At 44.1% G+C, this 21,408-nt stretch overlaps 1 protein-coding gene across 2 annotated transcripts in view; it reads right to left on the bottom strand.

Moving 5' to 3' along the window:
- chd6 (chromodomain helicase DNA binding protein 6) overlaps positions 1 to 21,408 on the bottom strand; it is an 82,449-nt gene that overhangs the window by 20,720 nt on the left and 40,321 nt on the right. For both annotated transcript variants that reach the window (XM_023954827.2, XM_023954828.2), the window contains exons 12-33: positions 21,276 to 21,397; positions 20,801 to 21,044; positions 18,557 to 18,733; positions 18,338 to 18,481; positions 15,306 to 15,404; positions 12,643 to 12,799; positions 9,480 to 9,690; positions 9,197 to 9,392; positions 8,653 to 8,817; positions 8,401 to 8,580; positions 8,207 to 8,317; positions 7,837 to 8,039; positions 5,949 to 6,029; positions 5,741 to 5,859; positions 5,480 to 5,639; positions 4,986 to 5,075; positions 4,801 to 4,904; positions 4,306 to 4,435; positions 2,710 to 2,785; positions 2,418 to 2,475; positions 1,329 to 1,701; positions 661 to 869 (exon numbers count right to left, since the gene is read on the bottom strand). In XM_023954827.2, coding sequence (XP_023810595.1) covers positions 661 to 869; positions 1,329 to 1,701; positions 2,418 to 2,475; positions 2,710 to 2,785; positions 4,306 to 4,435; positions 4,801 to 4,904; positions 4,986 to 5,075; positions 5,480 to 5,639; positions 5,741 to 5,859; positions 5,949 to 6,029; positions 7,837 to 8,039; positions 8,207 to 8,317; positions 8,401 to 8,580; positions 8,653 to 8,817; positions 9,197 to 9,392; positions 9,480 to 9,690; positions 12,643 to 12,799; positions 15,306 to 15,404; positions 18,338 to 18,481; positions 18,557 to 18,733; positions 20,801 to 21,044; positions 21,276 to 21,397 — 3,409 coding nt within the window. The remainder of the gene's footprint in view (positions 1 to 660; positions 870 to 1,328; positions 1,702 to 2,417; positions 2,476 to 2,709; positions 2,786 to 4,305; positions 4,436 to 4,800; positions 4,905 to 4,985; positions 5,076 to 5,479; positions 5,640 to 5,740; positions 5,860 to 5,948; positions 6,030 to 7,836; positions 8,040 to 8,206; positions 8,318 to 8,400; positions 8,581 to 8,652; positions 8,818 to 9,196; positions 9,393 to 9,479; positions 9,691 to 12,642; positions 12,800 to 15,305; positions 15,405 to 18,337; positions 18,482 to 18,556; positions 18,734 to 20,800; positions 21,045 to 21,275; positions 21,398 to 21,408) is intronic.

Here is a 21,408-nt window from a genome sequence, read left to right as displayed (position 1 = left end):
AGTTACAGCAGAAGAACATCAGCAATGTGCAAAAAAAATGAAAGGGTGATTAAAAATGTGTAAAAATGCAAAAGTAATAACATTTAACAACAAGAAGATTCTACACCTATGTACACTTTTACGACATAACATATGTTATACGTAAAATACAATTAAATAAAGTAAAAGACAGAATATTGGGATGGGCTATGGATGCATGGTAACCGGTTTGTACATGCATGTTTAAACTGTGGCATTGTACAATCTAACACCTGTTGGAATGAATGACCTGCAGAACCGTTCCTTCCTACATGGGGGGTGTAAAAGTCTGCAACTGAAGGAGCTGCTCAGCGCCTCCACTGTCTGATGTAACTAAGTAATGTTTAATTATGTAGCGCTCTTTCCAGACAGCAGTCACAAAGTGTTTTATAAGAGCAAAAAACACATAAAAATGTGTAAAAATAACACATAAAATAAGGCACGGTTAAATACATAAAACTCTAAAATAGTCAGCCAGAGGCCCATTCAGTGTGACTGGAAAGCTTGATTTAAAAAATGGTTTCAAGTTGGCCTTTAAAAACATCGATAGACTTGTGAACGTAGAGAAACTGGAAGTCATTGCAACCTGAAGGTCAGGAAGGTCAGGAAGCCCCCCCGTTTGGTTGCAAATGAACTCATTACCTTCTTCCTTCCTGGGGGGGAGCTTACAGGCCGTCCTGCACATGTTGACAAAGGAGTTGAAGTATCGCTCCAAGCTCTCGTCCGTCTTCCTCTCCAGCCGGGCCAAAACTCTGAACTGGGACCAGTCGAAAGCTTTCCTCTCGGGGTCAAACACGACCCCAAATGAAGACACGGTGCGGTAAAAGTCTGCCTGCTCGCGACGCGTCCACCTGCAGCAAAAAAAAACACAGCAGGTTGGTGACGTGAGGCTGAACGAGCCGGAGCATCAACGTGCCACTCCGTTACACTCTAACAGTATTCCTGCTGCAGGACAGACGATCAGCAGATGTCAACACCAAAAAGCTTTAGTAAAGGCGTCATCACTGCACAAGTCTATGAAATTACCTAAAGAGGAAATAAGTGCAAGATGGATGTTGATGGATAAGAACATCTAAGGTTTTGTGATAAAAGTCTGAACAGGAAATGAACATTTCAAAAGTTCAGCTCCTGTAGTCTTCTCCTGCATCCCCTTTACCAGCATCTATGCTCTGAGGAAGATGCTGTCTCCCTAAGGACGCCTCAGAGATGTTGCATTTTTTCATTCATGCTGTGCAGTTGGATGTTCAGGGGCTGCAGATCGCCACCCAGCAGCGGTAAAGCAACAGTAAAGCGACAGTTTAATTAATCACCTTCTCTGCCACTCCAGAAACAGTGGATCTGCATCAGCAGAGGCCCCAGAACACCTCCTCAGCTCCTCTCCCAGCTGCCAGGCCAGAGGCCCACCAGAGTCATGACAATGTGTGACTCCAGCTCCTCCCATCGCCATGCCAACAAGGTTGTCGTGAAGCAGGAAGTCGTGCCTCAGCAGCGGCTCACGGCGCAGTGTGAATCGCTGATAGGCTGTGATTAGGCGCCGAAGGCGAGCTGTCAAGGCAGGGCCAGAGGGCCACATGGGCCGCACCTGGATGACCTGCAGCGTTGCCACCCCCGTTCCCGTCCCCGTTGCTGTCGTGGTTACCAGAGGACCACCCTGGCTGCACAGGTCACCTGACATCTGAGGATCTATGGAGAGAAGAGATGTATTTCATAAGGATCCTGGACGTGTTAAGGCTCTGTCTGGTGTTCAACCAACAACACTTTATAAACGCACTTTATAAAACTCACAATCATAAAAAAGTTAAATTCCACAAGTTTAATCAAAAACAGTGATAACATTATTAATATGGGAGGTACGGCAGGCTGGTGTAGTGGTTAGCACTCTGGCCCCTGGTCTAAATCCTGGCTGGGTCTTTTCAGTGTGAAGTCTGCATGTTCTCCTACTCCACGTGTGGGATTTCTTCAGCTTCCTGTTAGTGTGGAAACATGCTTCATGTGTTACTGGGTGTTTCCAAGGGTTTGTCAGGTGTGCGGCCCTGTGGCTGAATGGCTAACAGTGCGGGGTGAACCTCCCCTCCCCTCCCCTGAAGGTAGCAGCCACTATGAGACTGGACTGAGCAGGAACAGATAATGGAAAACATCAAAACGACAGAGTATGGGTTTCATCCAGATATCAAAGAGTCATTAGGAGAACAGGAGGGGGGACAGTTTCCATCTTCTGGCTCTAAATCAATTCTTCATGTTTAACATCAATCAGAAGACCAAACGATGGTTTTGACATGTCAAACATAAAGCTTGACTTCAGATTTCAAGCTAGCGGGATTCCATGATGACATGAAGCAGCATCTTACAGTTGATGCTAGAAACCGGCACTGCCTGCAGCGGCGGCGTAGGTGCCTCACCTGTACCTGTGCTGTCTGGTTTGTCTGAGGTATCGGTGCTGGAGCAGGTCTCCTCTGACTGCAGAACACAAGAATCATTTTTCAGTTTACTAGCAACAGGTCATACAGCTGTGTGACCCTCTTTGTCTTATTTATGAGCAATGAATAAGATAATGGGATCTGTCTGTTATCAAAGGGACCAACACTCTTGCTTTCATCACTCAGGGGTCATGGAAAAAACATTTCAAATTCAATAATACAATATTTTTATACGAAGCCTACAATGTGAATAATGAAGGAGGTTTCTCTTCACCTTGCTGCTTTCCTCCCGGTCCTCGCCTCTGTCGACCTTACTCTCGGGGTTGTCCTTGACCTCCTGCATTTTGACACTGACAAATCCAATCAAATATTACACAATAACATATTTGTGCATCAAAGCAAAACAAAATGGCAAAAGATGTGAGTTTACACACACAATTCTCTGGATTGTTTCTAAGAGCAGAAAATTACAAAAAAAAGTAACCCTGGAACCAAATACAGTTTTTGAATAATCAACAGATGAGCTAATTAAAGAGCCAGATATTTAGTTAAAGGGAAAATAAAACTTTAAAAATGGTCTGTTCCAGCTTAAAAAACACAACTTATTTACATATTTCTCTGCAAAGGGAAAATGATTTCATAAACCAGAACATTCCAACTGCTTAGAATGATCCTATGTTGTATGAATATTGATGTGCTAAAAATGTAGATTTTCTATTAATAATTATTATTACCATCCGCTATAAGCAACATAGTGCATGCAACTTACTATTAACATGTTTGAATTAAATTTTATAACAATAACAATTAGTTGCTAGTAGGCTGCAAGAAGTTAGAAGTTGGGGAAAGTATGGTGCACTGGGGTTCTGTCCTCTTCTCTCATCTACTTCTCCTCTCCTCTATTCTTGATCATTTATTTTGTCATTTAGTTCTCCATGCGGTCTGTTCATACGCATTTCTTCTCCACGGGCATGCGGCAGGTGACAGACTGGAGTGAGCACTTATATAGAAGACCTAAAGGGTGAAGTGGCGAAGAGGTGATGTACCGATGCGTCGCTTTTTTAAGATGCGGCCACTCCACTCAACGACCCTCTAGAGGCCCGCCAAAAAAACAAACAAACCCAAACCCACAGCATTTATACAGGTCAACCCCCCACCCCCACCCCATACTGATGCTTGTGAAAAGGCTCTAGCAGTTGGTCTTTGATTGTCAAGTTCCTTGAGCAGGATGCTAAATCCCACATTGCATTAATGGTGGCACCTATGTCTCCATCAGGGAATGAATGTGTGTGTTTGTGTGTGTTTTAACACAATTAGACTGTAGGTTCTAAGGGCCCTTAAAGGAAACAAAAAGCTTTGAAACTAGACACAGTTTGCTAGAAAACCTCTGCTCACATTTTCAGACTTTTTTTGTGACATTTATAAAAATGAGAATGACTAAATATTCTGATAAAAACGTAGCCTTGAATCTTCTCTGAAAGATTGCAGCAAGAACTGGTCCACTGTTCACTGACCTGCTGAACTCAACAAGAATGATGATCACTTTTTAAGGAACGATGCAGCCAGCTCATGCCTGACTACATGCAGAGGAACGCACAGGTGTGAATCCTGGCCTTGCCCTGCGTCAACCAGTCCTTCAAATTCAAAGATCGCAACACTGGGGAGGATTTCTCACAGGAAAGGCATGTCCTATCCTCAGCTTAAACTGTGTTAACTAATGGCGCTTTGCAGCGCCAGATAAAGCGTGAAGGTTGACAGCCGGTTCTCACCATGCCCAAGTTCTCCTTTACCTCCACAACATGGCTGTTTAAAAACCTGTGAATCAGCTTCGGGTGAGAAGAAAGCTGATTTTTAAATGAGCCTCACATACCTGTCGGTCACTTCAGAGGGGCCCTCCCCTCCACCTTGTTCAGCAGACAGAGCAGTCTCATCCGGCATCCCAACCCTTTCCAGGAAACACAGGTCTGGATCAGCTCGCATGGCGTTGTAGCGTTCGTATCCTGAGAACAGGCGCGACGTGAAAACAAGCACAGAAACAGCAAACCAGCATCCTGCTGAAGCAGAAAACCTCTCAAATGTCTCCAACGTTTGGACTAGCTTATGTACAGTTTGAACAGAATGCTTGAGGTTCAAAAAAGACCTTTTACTAAAGTTTTCTCCTGACAGTTTGGATCTTGACGTTTGCACGTTTCCGTCTACCTGACCATCAACAGAAAGGAAGCATTTTTAAGGAATCAGCAATGACATGGGTACTTATCATAAACTTTGAACTTAGCAGACATCCCTCCTAATTGTGGTCCTTTTTAGCTGTAACTCTGAATTTTTAGTCTCTATGACAGAAGGATTTAGTGGTTCCCATCCTTACCGTGTTTGTGGACTCCGATGAGGAGCGACTTGTCAGCCTCAGCATCCCACCATGTAGCTGGAATCTCCATGTAATCAATGTCTGGCAGCGAAAACTCCATTTCACTATTGCAGAAGAGAAACATCAGATGTCCATCAAGAAGTCAACTAGACGGAAAACCACATGTTCCTGTTGCTGCTGCTGACCTGGCAGGTCTTCCCTCCAGAGCCTGAGTAGCAGCCTCACCCAAAACCTCCACCTTTAGGTAATACAGCATCCGCACCCTCAGCAGCACCCTGAAAGGGAAACAAACACAAGGAACGCCGACACTTCAGGACCATAAACCTTTCTTTTCTCTGCATTATTCACAGATGAATTCCCACCATGCAAAAGAAAAATAAATGTAACTGATTGAGGAAGTTAGGGGGAAAAGACGGCGAGGCTACAACTGCCTTTGCTGGTTAGTTCCTGTGCTGTTCCTTATTTGCTTGTTTGCTTTTTTTTTTTAAAACATGTAAATGTTTGATTAAAATAATAGTTAAAAAAAACATTATTTTAAAAAAGTGTTCGATTTTTGTATTGTGGTTAGTAAATTAGGCAAGGCCAGAAAAAAAACATCCATTCACACAGTGCTATGATCAATCGAACCGGCTAAAACACAAACTAATACATCCCCGAAAGGAGCCAGGACTGAACTGACTTGTTGCAGTGCTGCTTGAGGTGCTTCTTATAGCTCTCATCTTGCAGCACCACCTCGGCATTGCAGTGAACCAGCCAGTCTGCATTCTTCTGTTCAGGAACATTCAGCTGACTCTTCAGCTTCTTCCCCTTCCTGCCCCGAGGAACGGGAGAGGACAGACCTGAGTGTCCAAACAGGGACATCAATTACACATTCATGACCTTAAATGCTGTGTCACAGATGTTTAGTGGATACAGATGAAAGTAAAGACTCGATGCCCACCAGAGTGATTGAGCAGCGCCTGGTCCTGACCCTCTTTGCTGGGAGCTATCAGGTCCCAGATGAAGCTTTTGATCTTGTCGTCACCTTTGTAGTGTTTCAGACAATAAACCAGCAGAGCCCTGAAGATGAATAAAGGGATGTTTGTGGGTGAAGGAAAGTTCAGCACAGACATTTTTACCTGAAAGACCAGTTTCTATGCAATGCTCACCTGCAGATAATCTCCATGTCTCTCTCAGTCAGATGCCACTTAAAGCGACCGTGATTCAAAATGTCCTTCCACCGACCCCAACTAGGACAGAACACAGGTCAAAAGATTAAAGCACCTGGAAACAAATCAGAGATCCTGCAGCCATCCAGTATGAGCAGAAACCGATAGAATCCAAGTCAAGATCAAAGGTCCTCCTGTCCATCATCAGTGATCCGCACTAACGGGAACCGGAGAAACATAAACATTGGATATTCTATTTATCAAAATGATTAGGCTTTGGGTCAAACTTCGCCCACCTAGGCACGAGTAGGCATGAGGTTATGTTGTTTTAGGGTATAAACTGGCGTGAAAACTATCCAATCTGGATTAGAGAAGCACTTTTCAACCACCGTTGCGCTTATGAAATTCACCAGTGATATTTTTTCTAACTTTGACATTAATATGTGCCCAGGTACAATTTTGTTAGACCTTATAAAAGCTGTTGATTTGGTAGATCATTACCTGCTTCTGGACAAATTATTTGCAGTTGGTTTGACTAATACTTCCCTCTTGTGATTTAATTCTTATTTTCATTATCGCTGTCAGTGTGTTTCATTTAGGGGCAGCGTGTCCAATTTTACTGGAATAAACTAAGGTATCCCTAAAAGATCAAGGAAATTACTATTCTCTATTTTTTAATGACCTGCCAAATTTCTGTTCAAACTATAATATTCATCTTTATACAGATGATGCAATCATTTATTGTTGTAACCCTTGTGCTATCCTAGGCACTTTACCATTGAGAGTTGGGTCATCTAGACCCACTAGACAGTGCTCTGAACCTTTTTTCCCTCAATGATTTGTGATCTTCACTGATGTCCATGGATTACATGAAATCTTTCCACCTTTATCCACCTTTGTCATGGTAGGGAGAACACGTCAATGTAAGGGTGGGGTCATCTAAGATAGCACAAGGGTTAAGCCGAGTGTGACAGGGTAGAGATGAATGTTTCTTTGCAGCATGACTTTCACTCAATACTACGTTGGCTGAACTCTAATAAACTTATACTAAATAAAACTAAATCATAGTCTGCAGATTTTCAGAAACACATCATGAATTCAGAAGGACCAAACCTCGATTTACATTTTTCTGATTCCTCTCCTCTTGAGGGTACAATGTCTTCTACACACCTTGGACTCTGGTTAGTACCTAATTTATCATTCCCTATTCATATTCACTCCATTACAAATAAACTAACCCACCACCTCAAAACTCTTTATCAATCGGTTAATCGTTTTCACCTTTATGTTAGGAAATACTCATTTTACAAATGCTACACCCAATTTTGGACTATGGAGCCTTAATATATTTTAATACTACCTCTAGCAGTTTACACTTTCTAAACATAATTTATAATAGTCTGTGTCGTTTTATTTTTCACTGTCCTTACTTGACTCATCATTACACATTACTTAATAGTTTGGATTGGCTGTCACCATCAGGCACATGGCAATTTCACTGGTTACGGGATTTTTAAATTGTATTTTTTTCCACTTCCCTCCTTATCTAAAATAGTATTTGGCATCCTTTACTTCAAAACATGACCTACACCTAATCAATCAGGCTTTATGCCAAGAATTAACCAAAAATCTGGCAAACAGGCATTTTTGCTTTAAGGCACCAATAGATTGGTAGAACCTTCCACAATCATTCTGTTCCATAAAATCCTTCCCAGTATCCAGAAATGGAGGCCACTACATTTTGCTTTGTACGTCTTTGTTCTTTTGCTCAGGATGCTTACCGTTTTAACATTTTAACATCTAAATATGTCAGAGAGTGTGATTGGAAGAAAAGTGATTCGCATTTTGTGTGTGGAAAGGGAGGCACGAAGTCCAAAATGTTTCATACCCAAAGATTAGCAGGTTTTTCTCCACTCGAAAACACTCTGCACGAAGGTATCGTCTGCTGCGGTCTCCTAAGCGCCGAGTTCGACAAGGCCTCTCCTCAGAGTCACTGTCAAGCTCCGAGAACTCCATCAGCTCGTCATCCTCGAAAGAGTTGTAATGACGTGTCTGCTTCCTAACACGAGGAGTGTCAATCACCAAAGACTCCTGCACCACAAATAGAGAAGTGAGAGAAAAACCTGGACTCCAGCCAAGAGAGATGTGCCAAAACTGAAGCAAGTGGAAAACTGAAATCTAAACATTTCCACTCATTTTCGTTACACGTAAATGATTTGTGTTTTCTAATTGTGTTATGTCTGTTTATTGCTTTGTACCTTCTCAGATCTGGAGTCAATTTCTACTTCGGCAATCTTGGCCCATTTCTGCCAAAAGTTGGGGTCATCCAGTGAAATGTCGGTTCTGTTGCCAGACGAGACAAAACTAGCCTGAGGAAAAGATAAAGAGCAAATCCAAATGTAAACGCCATCTTCCTTCAGATGATGTCTGTTCTATTTGTAAAGATTACTACCTTTGCAAAAGTGGAGCCTTTGCCTTCGGTTTGGATGGTGATGGTCTGAGTTCGTCTCTGAAGTATTTGATCGATGTCTTCCTCACAGAACTTGGAGCCCTCGTCTTCTTCATCCATCAGAGCTCCGTATGCTCCTTTTTTCAGGAGATCCTCTACCTCTAGTTTGGAAAGCTGTTGCACCTGTAGCCACAAACACACACTCATCAGTGTGTGAAAGCTCCAGGAAAGGTGCATGGACTGCATGCTCCTTACCCCGTTGAGGCTTCCTTTGCGGTTGATGTCTTGAAGAACAGCTTTGTCTAGTCCCAGTTTTAGACTGGCCTTGTCAAACATCTCCCTCTCATACGAGTTTCTGGTGATGAGTCTGTAGACTTTCACTGCTTTGCTCTGGCCGATCCGATGGCAGCGAGCCTGAGCCTGCAGCAACGTTTACATGTCACCAGAGGACAGAGGATTTACAGAACATTTACATCAAACAGCACAAAGATGGAATGAATCAAAACATTCACCACTGCACACTGAAAACAAGAACAACATCATTGACTTTTCTTATGCTCATTCTTTTCAGTGAGCCGATTTCCATTTTCAACATTCAATCCAGTGGACACAAACGTCTGACAGAAGACGGTCAGAAATGAAGCCTGCCTGGACATTTCAGTGGGCAGAGGAACCGGATAATGACCGGGTTCATGTTAGCAGAAATGAGCAGAATTTGTCTTTGATCCAATTCTGGGTGCCCTGAATTCTGCCCTTAAGAACTGAGAACTGAGCTACTGTTTATTGAATCTTTGTCTACCTGCAAGTCATTCTGGGGGTTCCAGTCCGAGTCAAAGATGATGCAGGTGTCGGCAGCTGTCAGGTTGATCCCCAGCCCTCCAGCTCTGGTGCAGAGCAGGAACACAAAGCGGTCAGAATCAGGCTTACAGAAGCGGTCTATAGCTGCCTGACGCAGGTTCCCTCGCACACGGCCGTCGATGCGTTCATATGTGTAGCTGAGCAAAACACAAAGAGTGGGGTTATCTTTGACATTCCTTTAAATTGAATCGTGTCCACCTTCCTGTTCAGCCTCTTCTGCTCACCGTCTCTGTATGAGGTAATCCTCCAGGATGTCCAGACAGCGAACCATCTGGGAGAATATTAGGACTTTGTGCCCTCCAGCTAAAAGTTTGGGCAGCAGTTTGTCAATGAGCACCAGTTTTCCAGCAGCCTGGATCATAGCCTGCAGCGGAAAGTCCTGCGCGTCAGCACTGTGACTCTTCTTGAAACTTTCCAGAATCTTTTCCTCAGCTCCTAGAGCAATGAAAAACATGGGAAAGTTCTAGGTTGGAGTGGTCAGTTGGCTGTCAGCTGAAACTTGTCGTTCAGAACCAACATGTCCTGTGTGCTCTGTGTGACACCTGTCTAAAATACACTGAGGTTTTCCCTTGGGGGGACATTACAAAGCTGTGTCTTCTTTGTCTTTCTGCTTTATTCTGTAAAGGTCATCACAGCTCCTCAATCACACCAACCTCCTCATGTCTTCCAACTCTCCACCGATGAATCTTCTCTTTGGTCTTACCTGGTATCTCCAACCTCAGCATCCTTTCACCAACATCATCACTGTTCCTCCTCTCAACCTGTCCAAACATCTCCATCATTTTTCCAGCATTAATGTCCAGAACATCTACCATGATCTGGTCCTCTGAGGGATTCATTTCTGATCCATCCTGGTCCCTCCCAAAGAGAACCTCAGCATCTTCATCTCTGCTGCCTCAAATTCTTCCTCCTGTCTCTGCATCAGAGTCTCTAAACCAGGGGTGCCTAAATCTAGGCCTCAAGGGCTGGCCTCCTGCTAGTTTCTAGCAACCCTCACTTATCTGCTGTTGATGACATGGATCAGGTGTGTTTCGCCAACAAGGAGCTTCACTGGCAGGATGGCTGGAAAACATGTAGGACACCTCGAGGCCTGGATTTGGGCACCCCTGCTCTAAACAAACAACATGTCTCACCGCAGTCTTCTACACCTTTTCTTTCATTCTTGATGACACTCTTTCGACACATAACACCTGAAACTTCTTCCACGCGTTCCAACCTGCCTTTACTCGTCTCCCACTCTCTGTTGTTCTGGACTGTTGACTCTAAGAACACTTCAGTCCCTCTCATTTACACACAGATGCTGCAGCTGACCTTCAGTCTTCTCTTTTCCAAGCAGACCTCCACCTCTCTAGATGTTCCTCCACCTGTCCCTGTTCTCGCTATAGATCACAATGTCATCTGCACACATTATGACCCACAGAGATTACTGTCTATCCTCATCTGTCAGTGCTTCCGTCAGCACAGGAAACCAGAAAGAGCTCAAAGCTGATCCTTGTTGCTGTCCCACCTCCATATCCTCTATCCCACCTACAGTACATCTCATCACTGTCTTCCAGCCTTCATCCATGTCCTGAACAATCCCAATGTTCTTCTCTAGTTCTCCAGACCTCCTTCTCCAAACCAAAGCTCCTGTCCCTGGATCCTGTCCTAGACTTGCTCTGGATCTACAAAGACACAATGCAGCTCCTTCTGACTTTCTCTGTTCTTCTGCTCTCTAACATGTTTCTCATGGCGGCAGTGGTAGGGCGGTCGACCCATGATCGTAAGATTGCACGTTCTATTCCTGTCTTGCACGCCCATGAGTCGATGCGTCCTTGGGCAAGACACTGAACCCCACCTTGCCTTTAGTGGTAGGTTGGCGCCAGTGTTCGGCAGCGGAGCCGCCACCAGTGTGTAAATGTGTGTGTGACTGGTTGAATGGGTCTGTGACTGTAAAGCGCTTTGGGCCTTGTAGGTAGAAAAGCGGTATATAAGTATACGCCATTTACCATTTTACCATTTACAATCAGCTCTTCAAAGTTCATTTTCCATTACACTTGTAGCGCCTCTCAACACATTTCCATCTTAACCTGCTGCTCATCCTTCCAACCAATCACTGTATTTGAGAACTGGACTGAGTGCCTTGCCCCACCTAGTGTTCAAAACAGGAAGTGGCTCCAAGAAGCCAAAATCCCATTGATTTCTATGGAGAAATATACAGCTGTCAGTCATTCTATTGGTCAGAATAACTATTCTTGATCTGATACATTTTTAACATGTTCTTAAGAATCCTCTTTTGTTTTCTTTTCATTATATTTTCTTCTGTATTGTAAGGTATTCAAGTTATAAGCTGACCAATCAGATGCCTCATTCAAAGCAGTTGATCTCACGTTGAACACACAAAGTGTTTGACAGATTCTCCAGAGCCCACTTTAAAGTGGAAGGGGTGTGGCCTTCCAACAAGGTTGCTCCTGATTGGCCAGATTGGTTGCCATAGAAATGTTGACTCAGACCAATCACTGCTTACTGACGCTGTCTGGCCCCAACACGGCAGCGTTTATACAACAAGAAAATGGAAACTGAATTGATTGGAGGTGAAAGGGAACCGTTCTCTGTGGATGATGTCACATTCGATCAGTCCAGTTCTCTTATACAGTCGATGGTTCCATTTCTGTTTCTCTGCCTCACCTGTATCCTCTTCTCCCTAATTTCTGTCCAGGCTGTCATACAAGTCCTCACTTTGTTTGGTCTTTGCCACCTCCACCTTCAGCGTGTGTTGCATCTTCCTCTTCTTCTTTCTGTTGTCTTTGTCCTCTCAGTCTCCAGGATCACTTTAGTTGTAGCTGTCCAATCATCTGGAAGAACCTCCTGGTCTCCTAAAACCTGTTTCATCTCCCCCCTGAAAGCCACACAGCACTCCTCCTTTTTCAACTTCCACCATCCTATGCTCCTATACTGCCGGCATAATCTAGCCATGTGGCGAGTGTGACGTTTCTGTCTTTACAAAGAATAAGCCGCACAATACTGACTGCAATGAATTAGCTCAGCAGCAAAACAGCTACACAGGTCATAGTAATCACATCCTTCCCGTTCTTACCTGCAGAACCTTTCTGATTACATCAGATTCATAGCCATCATTCCACCAGAACCACCTGCACCTTCTAGCAAACTGCTGCATGCTAAGAGGAGCAGCAGCACAAGACAGGGACATGAGCTAGTCAGCTGCCTTGGGATGCCCCCCTGAGTCCCCTAAGAAGGGGCAAACAGAAGGGTGACGGCCAAGCTGATCCATTACCACTGCTGCAACCTGAGACCTTGAGGAGTTCCTTCAAAAGGATGTGGACCATGAGAACTGCTCAGTGGACACAGCCTGATTTCTGTGGATACAAACGCAATCTAATGGGGTACCTGTGATAAGGTAGGGATGGTTGCAGCACTTGCGCAGCTCCATCATGGTGTTAATGAGGTTGGGCATGTTGTGCTGGTTTGCTCCTTTGGAGAGGAAGGAGAAGTTCTTCTCCAGGATGGCTCTGTAGTATTTCTTCTGGATGTTTGTCAGCTCCACCTACAGAGACATAAAAGGGAAAAAACTACTTTCGTTTTTTTTCCCGTTCATACCTTAGTAGCCGCGGTTACATGGGCAGAATATCTTGATCGGATCAATGGTCGGGTTAAAATTCACCCGTGCACATGGGATCAGAAAACCTTTTTCCGATTAGAACAAACGTTCCCATGGCTCACACTTTCGGTCGGAATGAATCATTTGGGCATGCGCAGTAGTGTTGAAAAGGACTGAGCAACATTTATTTCTGCTTCCCCAAACTCGCTGCGTGAGCTGGCGGCTCTCCTGAGTCCTGCAGCCGCTAACCCAGAGCGGCGGGATGGCTCGCAGTCTGAATTCTCCCACACATAACAAAACAAAAAAAAACGCACACCGAACAAGCATCCTCCTCCCCTCAGACACGAAGTTATTAATCCAGCTCCTCTGCTCACTCGGGTGCCAGTGGATCGAGTGAGCGTCGGGGGGCACGAAGCGCTCCTCCCCCGCATCCCCCTCGTGAGGGGTGTAAGAGAGGGGAGAGCCAGCGGGGCGAAAGCGGGGCGAAAGCGGGGCGAAAGCAGAGCGGCGCTTTTCACGGGGCGTCCGCAGAGCAGCTGATCGGTCCCGTATGCGCTCCAAAGCTTTCTCTCAGCGAAACACCGTCTATGCATGCCGTAAATCAGAGCAGAAGTGACACATGATCGGAATGACCGTTTACATGCTCCACAATAGGATAAACGATCGGTATAACCCACCTATCTCGATCGGAAAGAAATTCTGATCCGAACGAGTCTGACCGGGGCAGAGTATTCTCTATCTTTCCGATCAGGCGTTCTTTCCGATTACTTTTGCCCATGTAAACGCGGCTAATGATTCAGTCAACACAGAGAATGATGCTGTGAACTAGCATCACAAAAGAGAATAACAAAAACACTTCAGTATCTGCAGACATGAAAAATGGTAAAAACGGTAAATATAACTGTATAGAGCTTTACTACCTTCTTAGAAGGTTCAAAGCACTTTACAGTCACAGTCCAATTCCCACATTAACACACTGATGCAGCTTCCCTGCAGAACACTGGCGCTACCTTAACACCACCAAGACCAATGTGGGGTTCAGTGTCTTGCCCAAGGACACAACCCTACATGGGCGGGCAAGGCAGGAACCGAACCTGGGACATCTTCCGATCAGAGGTCAACTGCTCTACCTCTGCACCACAACCAAACGTTGTAAACCATGAACCTCCTCTTTGGTGTTCCTCTAGGCCTGCTTCCTGGTAACTCCAACCTCAGCATCCTTTCACCAACATCCTCACTGTTTCTCCTCTCAACAAGTCCAAACCTTCTCCATCTGCTTTTGTCTCCAGAACATCTTTAGTAGTAAGTAACAAAGGATCTGGAGATCAAGTTTTCTATTTAGTTTTGGTTATAGGCCTGATGCCCTTGCAGTTAAAACCCTCTGCATATTCCCAGACAACTTGGAACAGGGATGCAACACCACTGGATTGAGCCTGTTGGGGTTGAATTTATAAAACAAGAATATTATCTCTCGGAAACCACTGAATCTCTTTTGGGATTGACAAGGTTCCTAGAGCCTGTCCCGGCTACTGCTGGCTGAAGGCAGGGTACACCCTGAACTGGTTACCTGTTCAGGGTACACCCTGAACAGGTAACCAGTCTGTTGCAGAGTCACACAAACATACACAAACAGACCTAAGGGGAGTTTAGAATCACTACTTAACCTATACAGCATGCTTTTAGACAGTGGAAGGAAGCCGGAGACATCTCACACATGAGCAAAGAAAATATGCAAGATCCACACAGAAGGGTCTCGGGTGGGGTTTGAACTAGGAACCTCTCATTGTGCGGCAGGAGCGCAATCCACTGCACCACAATGTAGCCCCCAAAAACACTAAATAAATGTAAAATACATTAGATTTATGACCTCTAAACATTAAAACAGCATGAGGCAAATGGTGGTCACACCAGATACTGACAGGTTGTCTGAGTCCCCCACCAATAAAACAAAATGGCCTTTTAAGAGTTGCCTTTCACTGAGGTCAGTCTAAGGTACACCTGTGCAATAATTGTGCTGTCTAATCAGCATCTTTGTGGCGACACTCAAGTGGCATCCTGTCCTTTTTAAAATTGAATGGGTTTCCTCCGTAGGGTGGCTGGGGTAAGAAGCTTGGTCACCACAGACAGCTGAGAGTTGAGCCGCTGCTCCTCCACATCGAGATGAGCCAGTTAAGGTGGCTCGGGCATCTAGTCCTGATGCCTCCTGGACGCCTCCCTGGAGAGGTGTTCCGGGCAGGTCCCACTGGGCAGAGCCCCGGGGAAGAAACAGGACACGCTGGAGAGACCATGACTACGATGCTTTCTCCCTTCCCATTCACCACCTACTTATCTGACTTTAAATACCGCATCAAGTCGTGTCTTCTTGAGAAATACTCTGATGACATGGCCGTTGTGGGATGTGTGAAGGTGTGGAGATGTTGGAACTTTCTGAACAATCTTCCATCAGCCCCACCTCAATGATAGTCTCTTCTTTAGGAGCCAGATTTTTCTCCACATCGTCTTTCAGTCTCCTCAGCATCATGGGTTTCAGGATGGACTGAAGCTTCTTCACCTGTTGGACAGAACAGAGTCAGTATGGCTAAATGAAAATGTTGGACTGGCGTCATGTCAGTCCACAGATGTCGATGACTTCCTAAAGCTGAAATACACAAGCATGGGGGGGATTCTGACAGAGGATCTGTTATGCTCCGATTCTTTTAGTTTTAGTCATTCAGACACAGTTTCAGCAACACTGCAAAATGACTACACAGGACATTGAGTCTGAAAAACTTTCAAAAGAAATTAAAGGATAGTTGACTCACCAAGGGTTTCCACAATTGTGAGAACATAATGCTTTAAAGACCCAGTCCAAAAGAGTGTTTTTGATGTTTTTAACGTGTTCTTGTTGCATTTTTCCCACGATGGATAACATACAGTTGTGCTAATAAGTTCACATACCCTAAAAGAAATGACGATTTCTTCATAATTTCTCAGAGAATATTAATGATAGCACCAAACCTTTTTTCCACTTATAGTTAGTGGTTGGGTAAAGCCATGTACTGTCAAAACATTTCTGTTTACTCTTTTTAAATCCTAATGACAACAGAAACTTCATTAGTTCAAAAGTTAACATCCGCCAGTTCAATTCGATTCAATTTTATTTATATAGCCCAATCTTACAACAGTGGTCGTCTCAATGGGCTTCATACCATAAACATGAAATCATAAAGAACATAGAATCATAGGATTCAGCAGGTACTGACTGAACTAAACTAAACAGACTAAGCTAAACTGGGCATCCCTGCCCTTAGACCCCCCTTCTACGTAAGGAAAAACTCCTAAAAAAAAACGGATTACGGAAAAAAGGAAGAAACCTCAGACGTGTCCACATGAAAGATGGATCCTCCCCCAAAACTGACAGCTGATGTACCAGAACTCTTAGAGAACAAATAGCTTATCTTACTTTACAACTTATATAGACCAGCAGAGGGGCTTCATCCAGATGGGGGGAAGGCTGAGGGTGTGAGACGAGCCAGAGGTAGGGCCCACAACCAAGTGTAGGAACAGGAGTGGTTTTTAACCCCTTGTATTGCCTCTTTATGCATCAATAATAGCTTGGAATCTGTTGTGGCTGAGTTTCTTTTCTCTAATGGCAAAGCAGACCATTCTTCTTGGCAGAAAACCTCAAGTTCCTTTCAATTCTTGGGCTGTCTTGCTTGAACTGTCCGTCTGAGATCTCCCCAGAGCGGCTCAATAATATTGAGGTCAGGAGGACTGAGACGGCCCCTCCAGAACCTTCCCCTTATTCCGGTGCAACCAATGACAGGGGGACTTGTGCTTTGGATCCCTGTCATGTCTAAGTGCATCACTTGTACAGCCTCCAAGGTGAAGAGTGACAGTTTTCCTCAAGTATCTTCTGATAACGTGCTGCATTAATTCTGCCATCAATTCTGACCAAGTTTCCTGAGCCTTTGTAGCTCACACATCCCCAAACCATCATCCATCCACTTCAGTGTTTCACAGAAGAAACAGTGTTCTTTTCATCATAGGCCTTGTTGAATCATTGAATCCTTCAAACTTGGTCTCATATCTCCAAATGTCTTTAGTCCAGAAGTCTGGATGCGTGTCTTTGTGCTGTTAGACGTATTGTAAGCCAGCTATGGCGTTGGCGCAAAAAAATAAAATAATAAACCTTTCTTATGGTGACGCAACCATGCAGCCTATTTTTTTTACCGGTGCCTCCTCATTGTCCATGTGGAAACATCCACACCCCAGTTTTTCAGAGGGTCCTGGATCCCAGCTGAAGTTTTTGTGGGTTTTTCTTTGCATCCCTAATGATTTTGCTGGGAGTCGTGGCAGAATTTTTGTGACAGTGGTTTGGTTTCAACAGAACCCCTCACTTTCCACTTCTTGATGAAACTTTGAATTTTCTGTTCCCTGGATATCTTCTCAGTTCCCATAGATCTTATGACAACTCTTTAGCTTTCCCCATGACCCATGATCCAGATATGTCAGTGCAGCACTGAATGAAGGATGCAAGTGTCTGTTGGAAGTCCAGAAACTCCAAGACCTTTTGAGCACACATGTTGATTACAGGCTGAGTCACAGGTGAGGATGGTTACCTTTAGCTGTCAATCAAACCCTTTCATGTCAGCTTATGTCTTCGGAGCAAAATCATGAGGGGATGTTAACTATTGAACAGGTTCGTTTGGGAAGTTTCTTTTGTCATTAGGATTTAAAAAGAGTAAACAGAATTTGTTCATAATAAATGGATTAACCAAACCACTAACTATGAGTGGAAAAACGTTATCAATCATATTTTGTGAAAAATGACCAAAAAATGAGAATTTCTTTCAGGTTAAACTTATTAGCACCACTGTCTCTAAAGATGATTAAGCTCTATCCATTAATTCTTTATTCAAATCATTGTGAATCAGGAGCAGATAAAAATCAACCATTTGAAAAAGCTTGTAGGTGTTATGTAGGACCTACAACAGCAAGCCATAAGCTCCCTGCTTCGCCCCATTCTGATGCATCCTCTGCAGACGAATAGATCCATGAACGTCTTTTTTCCCTCATCTGAGCTGGAAACTGGATCTAACCTGTTCGGCTGATAGCTCTGCTATAACTCGTCATTTTTGTTGGACAGCTAAATTTAGGTTGGGGGTGTGAGAGTCTGTAAGCTTGCAGGAGAGAGATGCATCATGGGAACACTATGGTTAAAAAATAGTTAATAAATCATTTTGTGTGTACAATAAACCAAAGTCATGGTTCACACTGCTATGCTTCAGGAGTAGTCATATGTATTACTTTCAAACCTTTATTCAACAGATCAACATTCCAGAGCAGCAAACTGATCAAAACGGCTCTGAACTTTTCACACTGTTCTGATTGCTGTATTTTCTGCTTGTTAATCATGGAAAGGAGCATGTTAATAGTTTATCAAAACTGCAGCTGGTTTAGGTGAGTTTAATGTTACAATTGCCTTATATGAAACCTGCTGACCTGTTCGTCTGTCTTAAGGTCTCCAAACTCCTCCAGAAAGGCCCCTTCAGAAGGAAACTGCTGTGGTTCCAAGAAGTTCAATAGACTGAAAAGTTCTTCCACTGAATTCTGCAGCGGGGTTCCCGTCAGCAGGACCTTATGCTCCTGTCGGGAGAAGCACAAGAAAGTCATTAAAAATTGCCCATGTCTTTATAAAAGAAGACGAGGTTCTCTCCTGACCAGATTCATGAGTTTGAGGCCCTCCAGGAGTTTGCAGTTTCTGTTCTTCAACCGATGAGCCTCATCAATCACCACGCAGCGCCACTGCAGCTTCCTCAGCTCTGGACAGTCGGTCATGATCATCTCGAAGGTCGTAATCAACCCATGAAACTTTAACCCTCCCGGGATGTTGTTACCCTGCACGAGAATGAAGCAGATAGGTTGGTTGCATCTGTGGTTCAGGAATCCTGCAGCATCACATCCTCACTTTCCCCATTTTCTTCTTCTTCTGTTTATTTGTTCCTTCCATGAAGAGAACCACATTACGTTAACATATTCAGTACACTACATAAGTCCACACATCTTCGTGACAAAAGTTCAAACATCTTCACTAAGGCATTTGTATGTTCCCTATATCCCCCTCTGTGAACTATTCAACCTTTTTAAACTTTGTTTTCTGCTTTAAATGCAATGGCATTCAATTGGTTTTATATGTATTGTATATATTATATGTGGGTCCCCCTGCGCGGCGGGGGGGGGGGGGGGGGGGGTATTCTTCTGCTTGGGCTGGAGCTTGCACTCCCTGTGCCTCTGAACCTCCCTGCTGCCCCTGGTTTGGGTGAATGACGTGATTGCCCTGCAGGCGGTTTTCCTCAATCTGCTACCGTGCAGGTGTTGGGGGGTCCTGGCTACCACTGCTACTTCGGGAGGGGGGACATGACTGGGCACTCTCCCTATTTTTTGCATTCTATCACCCACCCCAGCAGAACTTGAACAGTCACCTGAGCACAGATGTTAGCTCACTGTTGAACCAACAGTATACGTGACTGAACGAAATGTTTTCCATGTGCTGCTCTTTATGCATAAGAGTGGGCGTGTGTGAACGGTCGTTGTATTGTGTACCTGTTGACATGTTTATATGTGAAGATTTTTGGAGCCAACAAATATTTTAGTAACATTTGTGTGTGGACATAGATGTGGACAACTATGAGGAGAGAAAAAATAATCCATATTTATCTTCAATGCCCTTGCTGATGGAGGGATGTTTACAGTCAAAATCAGACGATACATGGCCCCATTCATTCTTCAGTCGTCCTGGTCCCTTTGCTGAAAAACAACCCCAAAGCATGGTATTTCCGACCCCATGCTTTACGGCAAGTATGGTGTTCTTTGGATGCAACTCAGCATTCTTTCTCCTCTAAACACGATGAGTAGAGCTCTTACCAAAAGTTCTATTTTGGTTTCATCTGACCACAGGACATTCTCCCAACCCTCTTCTGGATCATGCACTGCAGGATTTGAGTCCTAATAATGGTCCAACAGTTGGTTTCTGCACACCAAGCTACTTATCGATTGCAGATTTAGTCTTCCCAGCCTGCAGCAGGTCAACAATTTTTTTCTGGTGTCCTTAGACAGCTCTTTGGTCGTGGCCATAGTGTAGTTGGGAGTGTGACGGTTTGAGGTTGTGGACAGGTGTCTTTTATAGAGATAACTAGTCCAAACAGGTGCCATTAATACATGTAATGAGCGGAGGACAGAGGATGCTCTTACAGAAGACGTTACAGGTCTGTGAGAGCCAGAAATCTAGCTTGTTTGTAGGTGACCACATACTTATTTTCCACCATAATTTACAAATACAGTCAGGCAATGTGAACTTCTGGATTTTTTTACTAATTTTGTCTCTCACGTTGAGGTATACCTTTGATGAAAATTACAGGCTTCTTTTGTCTTTTTTAGTGGGAGTACTTGCACGATTGGGAGCTGACTAATTACCTTTTTGCTCCACTGTACATAAAAAAAAAATAGGACCCAGTATAGAACCTTGTGGGAGCCCACATTCAATATTCATACATTTTGAGGAATGACCACCAGAACCACTTTAGCTTGCTCTGGTGGTCCATTTAAGCGTAAAAATACTTCTCCGTTTTATAGTTCAGGTCGCTTATATTTTGTTTTGCTTCTTCAGGATCTGACTGTTTCGAGCAATTTCAGCTTGTTTCTTTGCTAGCTGCTCGTTTGTTTACAACCTTCACCCCCCGGTGTAACCTTGAGAAGTACCAGTAGAGAAGTACCAGTCCAAAAACAAAAGTTTGCCTGAGGTTTTCCATTTTCAGAGCATTGAACAGTCATCAACTCTTGGAAGGAAAAGTGTCAACGAGTTAAGGCCTGCAACAGGAAGTCGTAACTGAAGACTTTCAGACTTCCTCATATGACAGTCATTCAGCAGACGGAGGCAAACAAAGAGCTTGTGAAAACAAACTGTACCTGTGAGTCTCTGTAAAACATCTCGTATTGCAGGATCATCTGCCGGCTGATCTGCGAGCCGTGATACACGATGACGTTCATGTGAGTCCATGTACGAAACTCCCGCTCCCAGTTGGTGATGGTGGAGAGGGGGGCAATGATGAGGAAAGGGCCGCGGATGCCCATGCTAAAGATCTCATACAGAAAGGTGATGGACTGGATGGTCTTTCCTAATCCCATCTCATCTGCAAGGATGCAGTTTTTTCTAGGATGAAGACACAGATTATTTATTTTATTTCACTCTTGAATATGCCGAAATTTCCAAAAAACCCTGTTGGAGGACTATCAGTCAGATTAAGCTGCTTTCACATCATGAAGCTTTTATTCCTTTAGGATCCTTTTTCTTTTAAGATGTGTGAAACATCAGAATGGGCGCGAAACTGTGTTTTTCTGTGTTTTAATAGATGCAACAGAAACATGGTTTTTATGTGTTCACCTGTTGTACCAGTTGAAGAGAAGCCAGTTCATTCCTTCTAACTGGTATTCTCGAAGCTGGTTCCCGCTTCGGTAATCTCTTGAGTTCTCCAACTTTTGCCATTTTTCTGGGGGGGGGCGTTCCTGCCGTGGAA

The sequence above is a fragment of the Oryzias latipes genome, chromosome 5 (genome assembly GCF_053564925.1).
Source record: "Oryzias latipes strain Hd-rR chromosome 5, Olatipes_Hd-rR_3.1".
Taxonomy (NCBI): Eukaryota; Metazoa; Chordata; class Actinopteri; order Beloniformes; family Adrianichthyidae; genus Oryzias; species Oryzias latipes.
The sequence above is the reverse complement of the archived record's forward strand: the minus strand, read 5'-3'. Positions and strand labels throughout refer to the sequence as shown.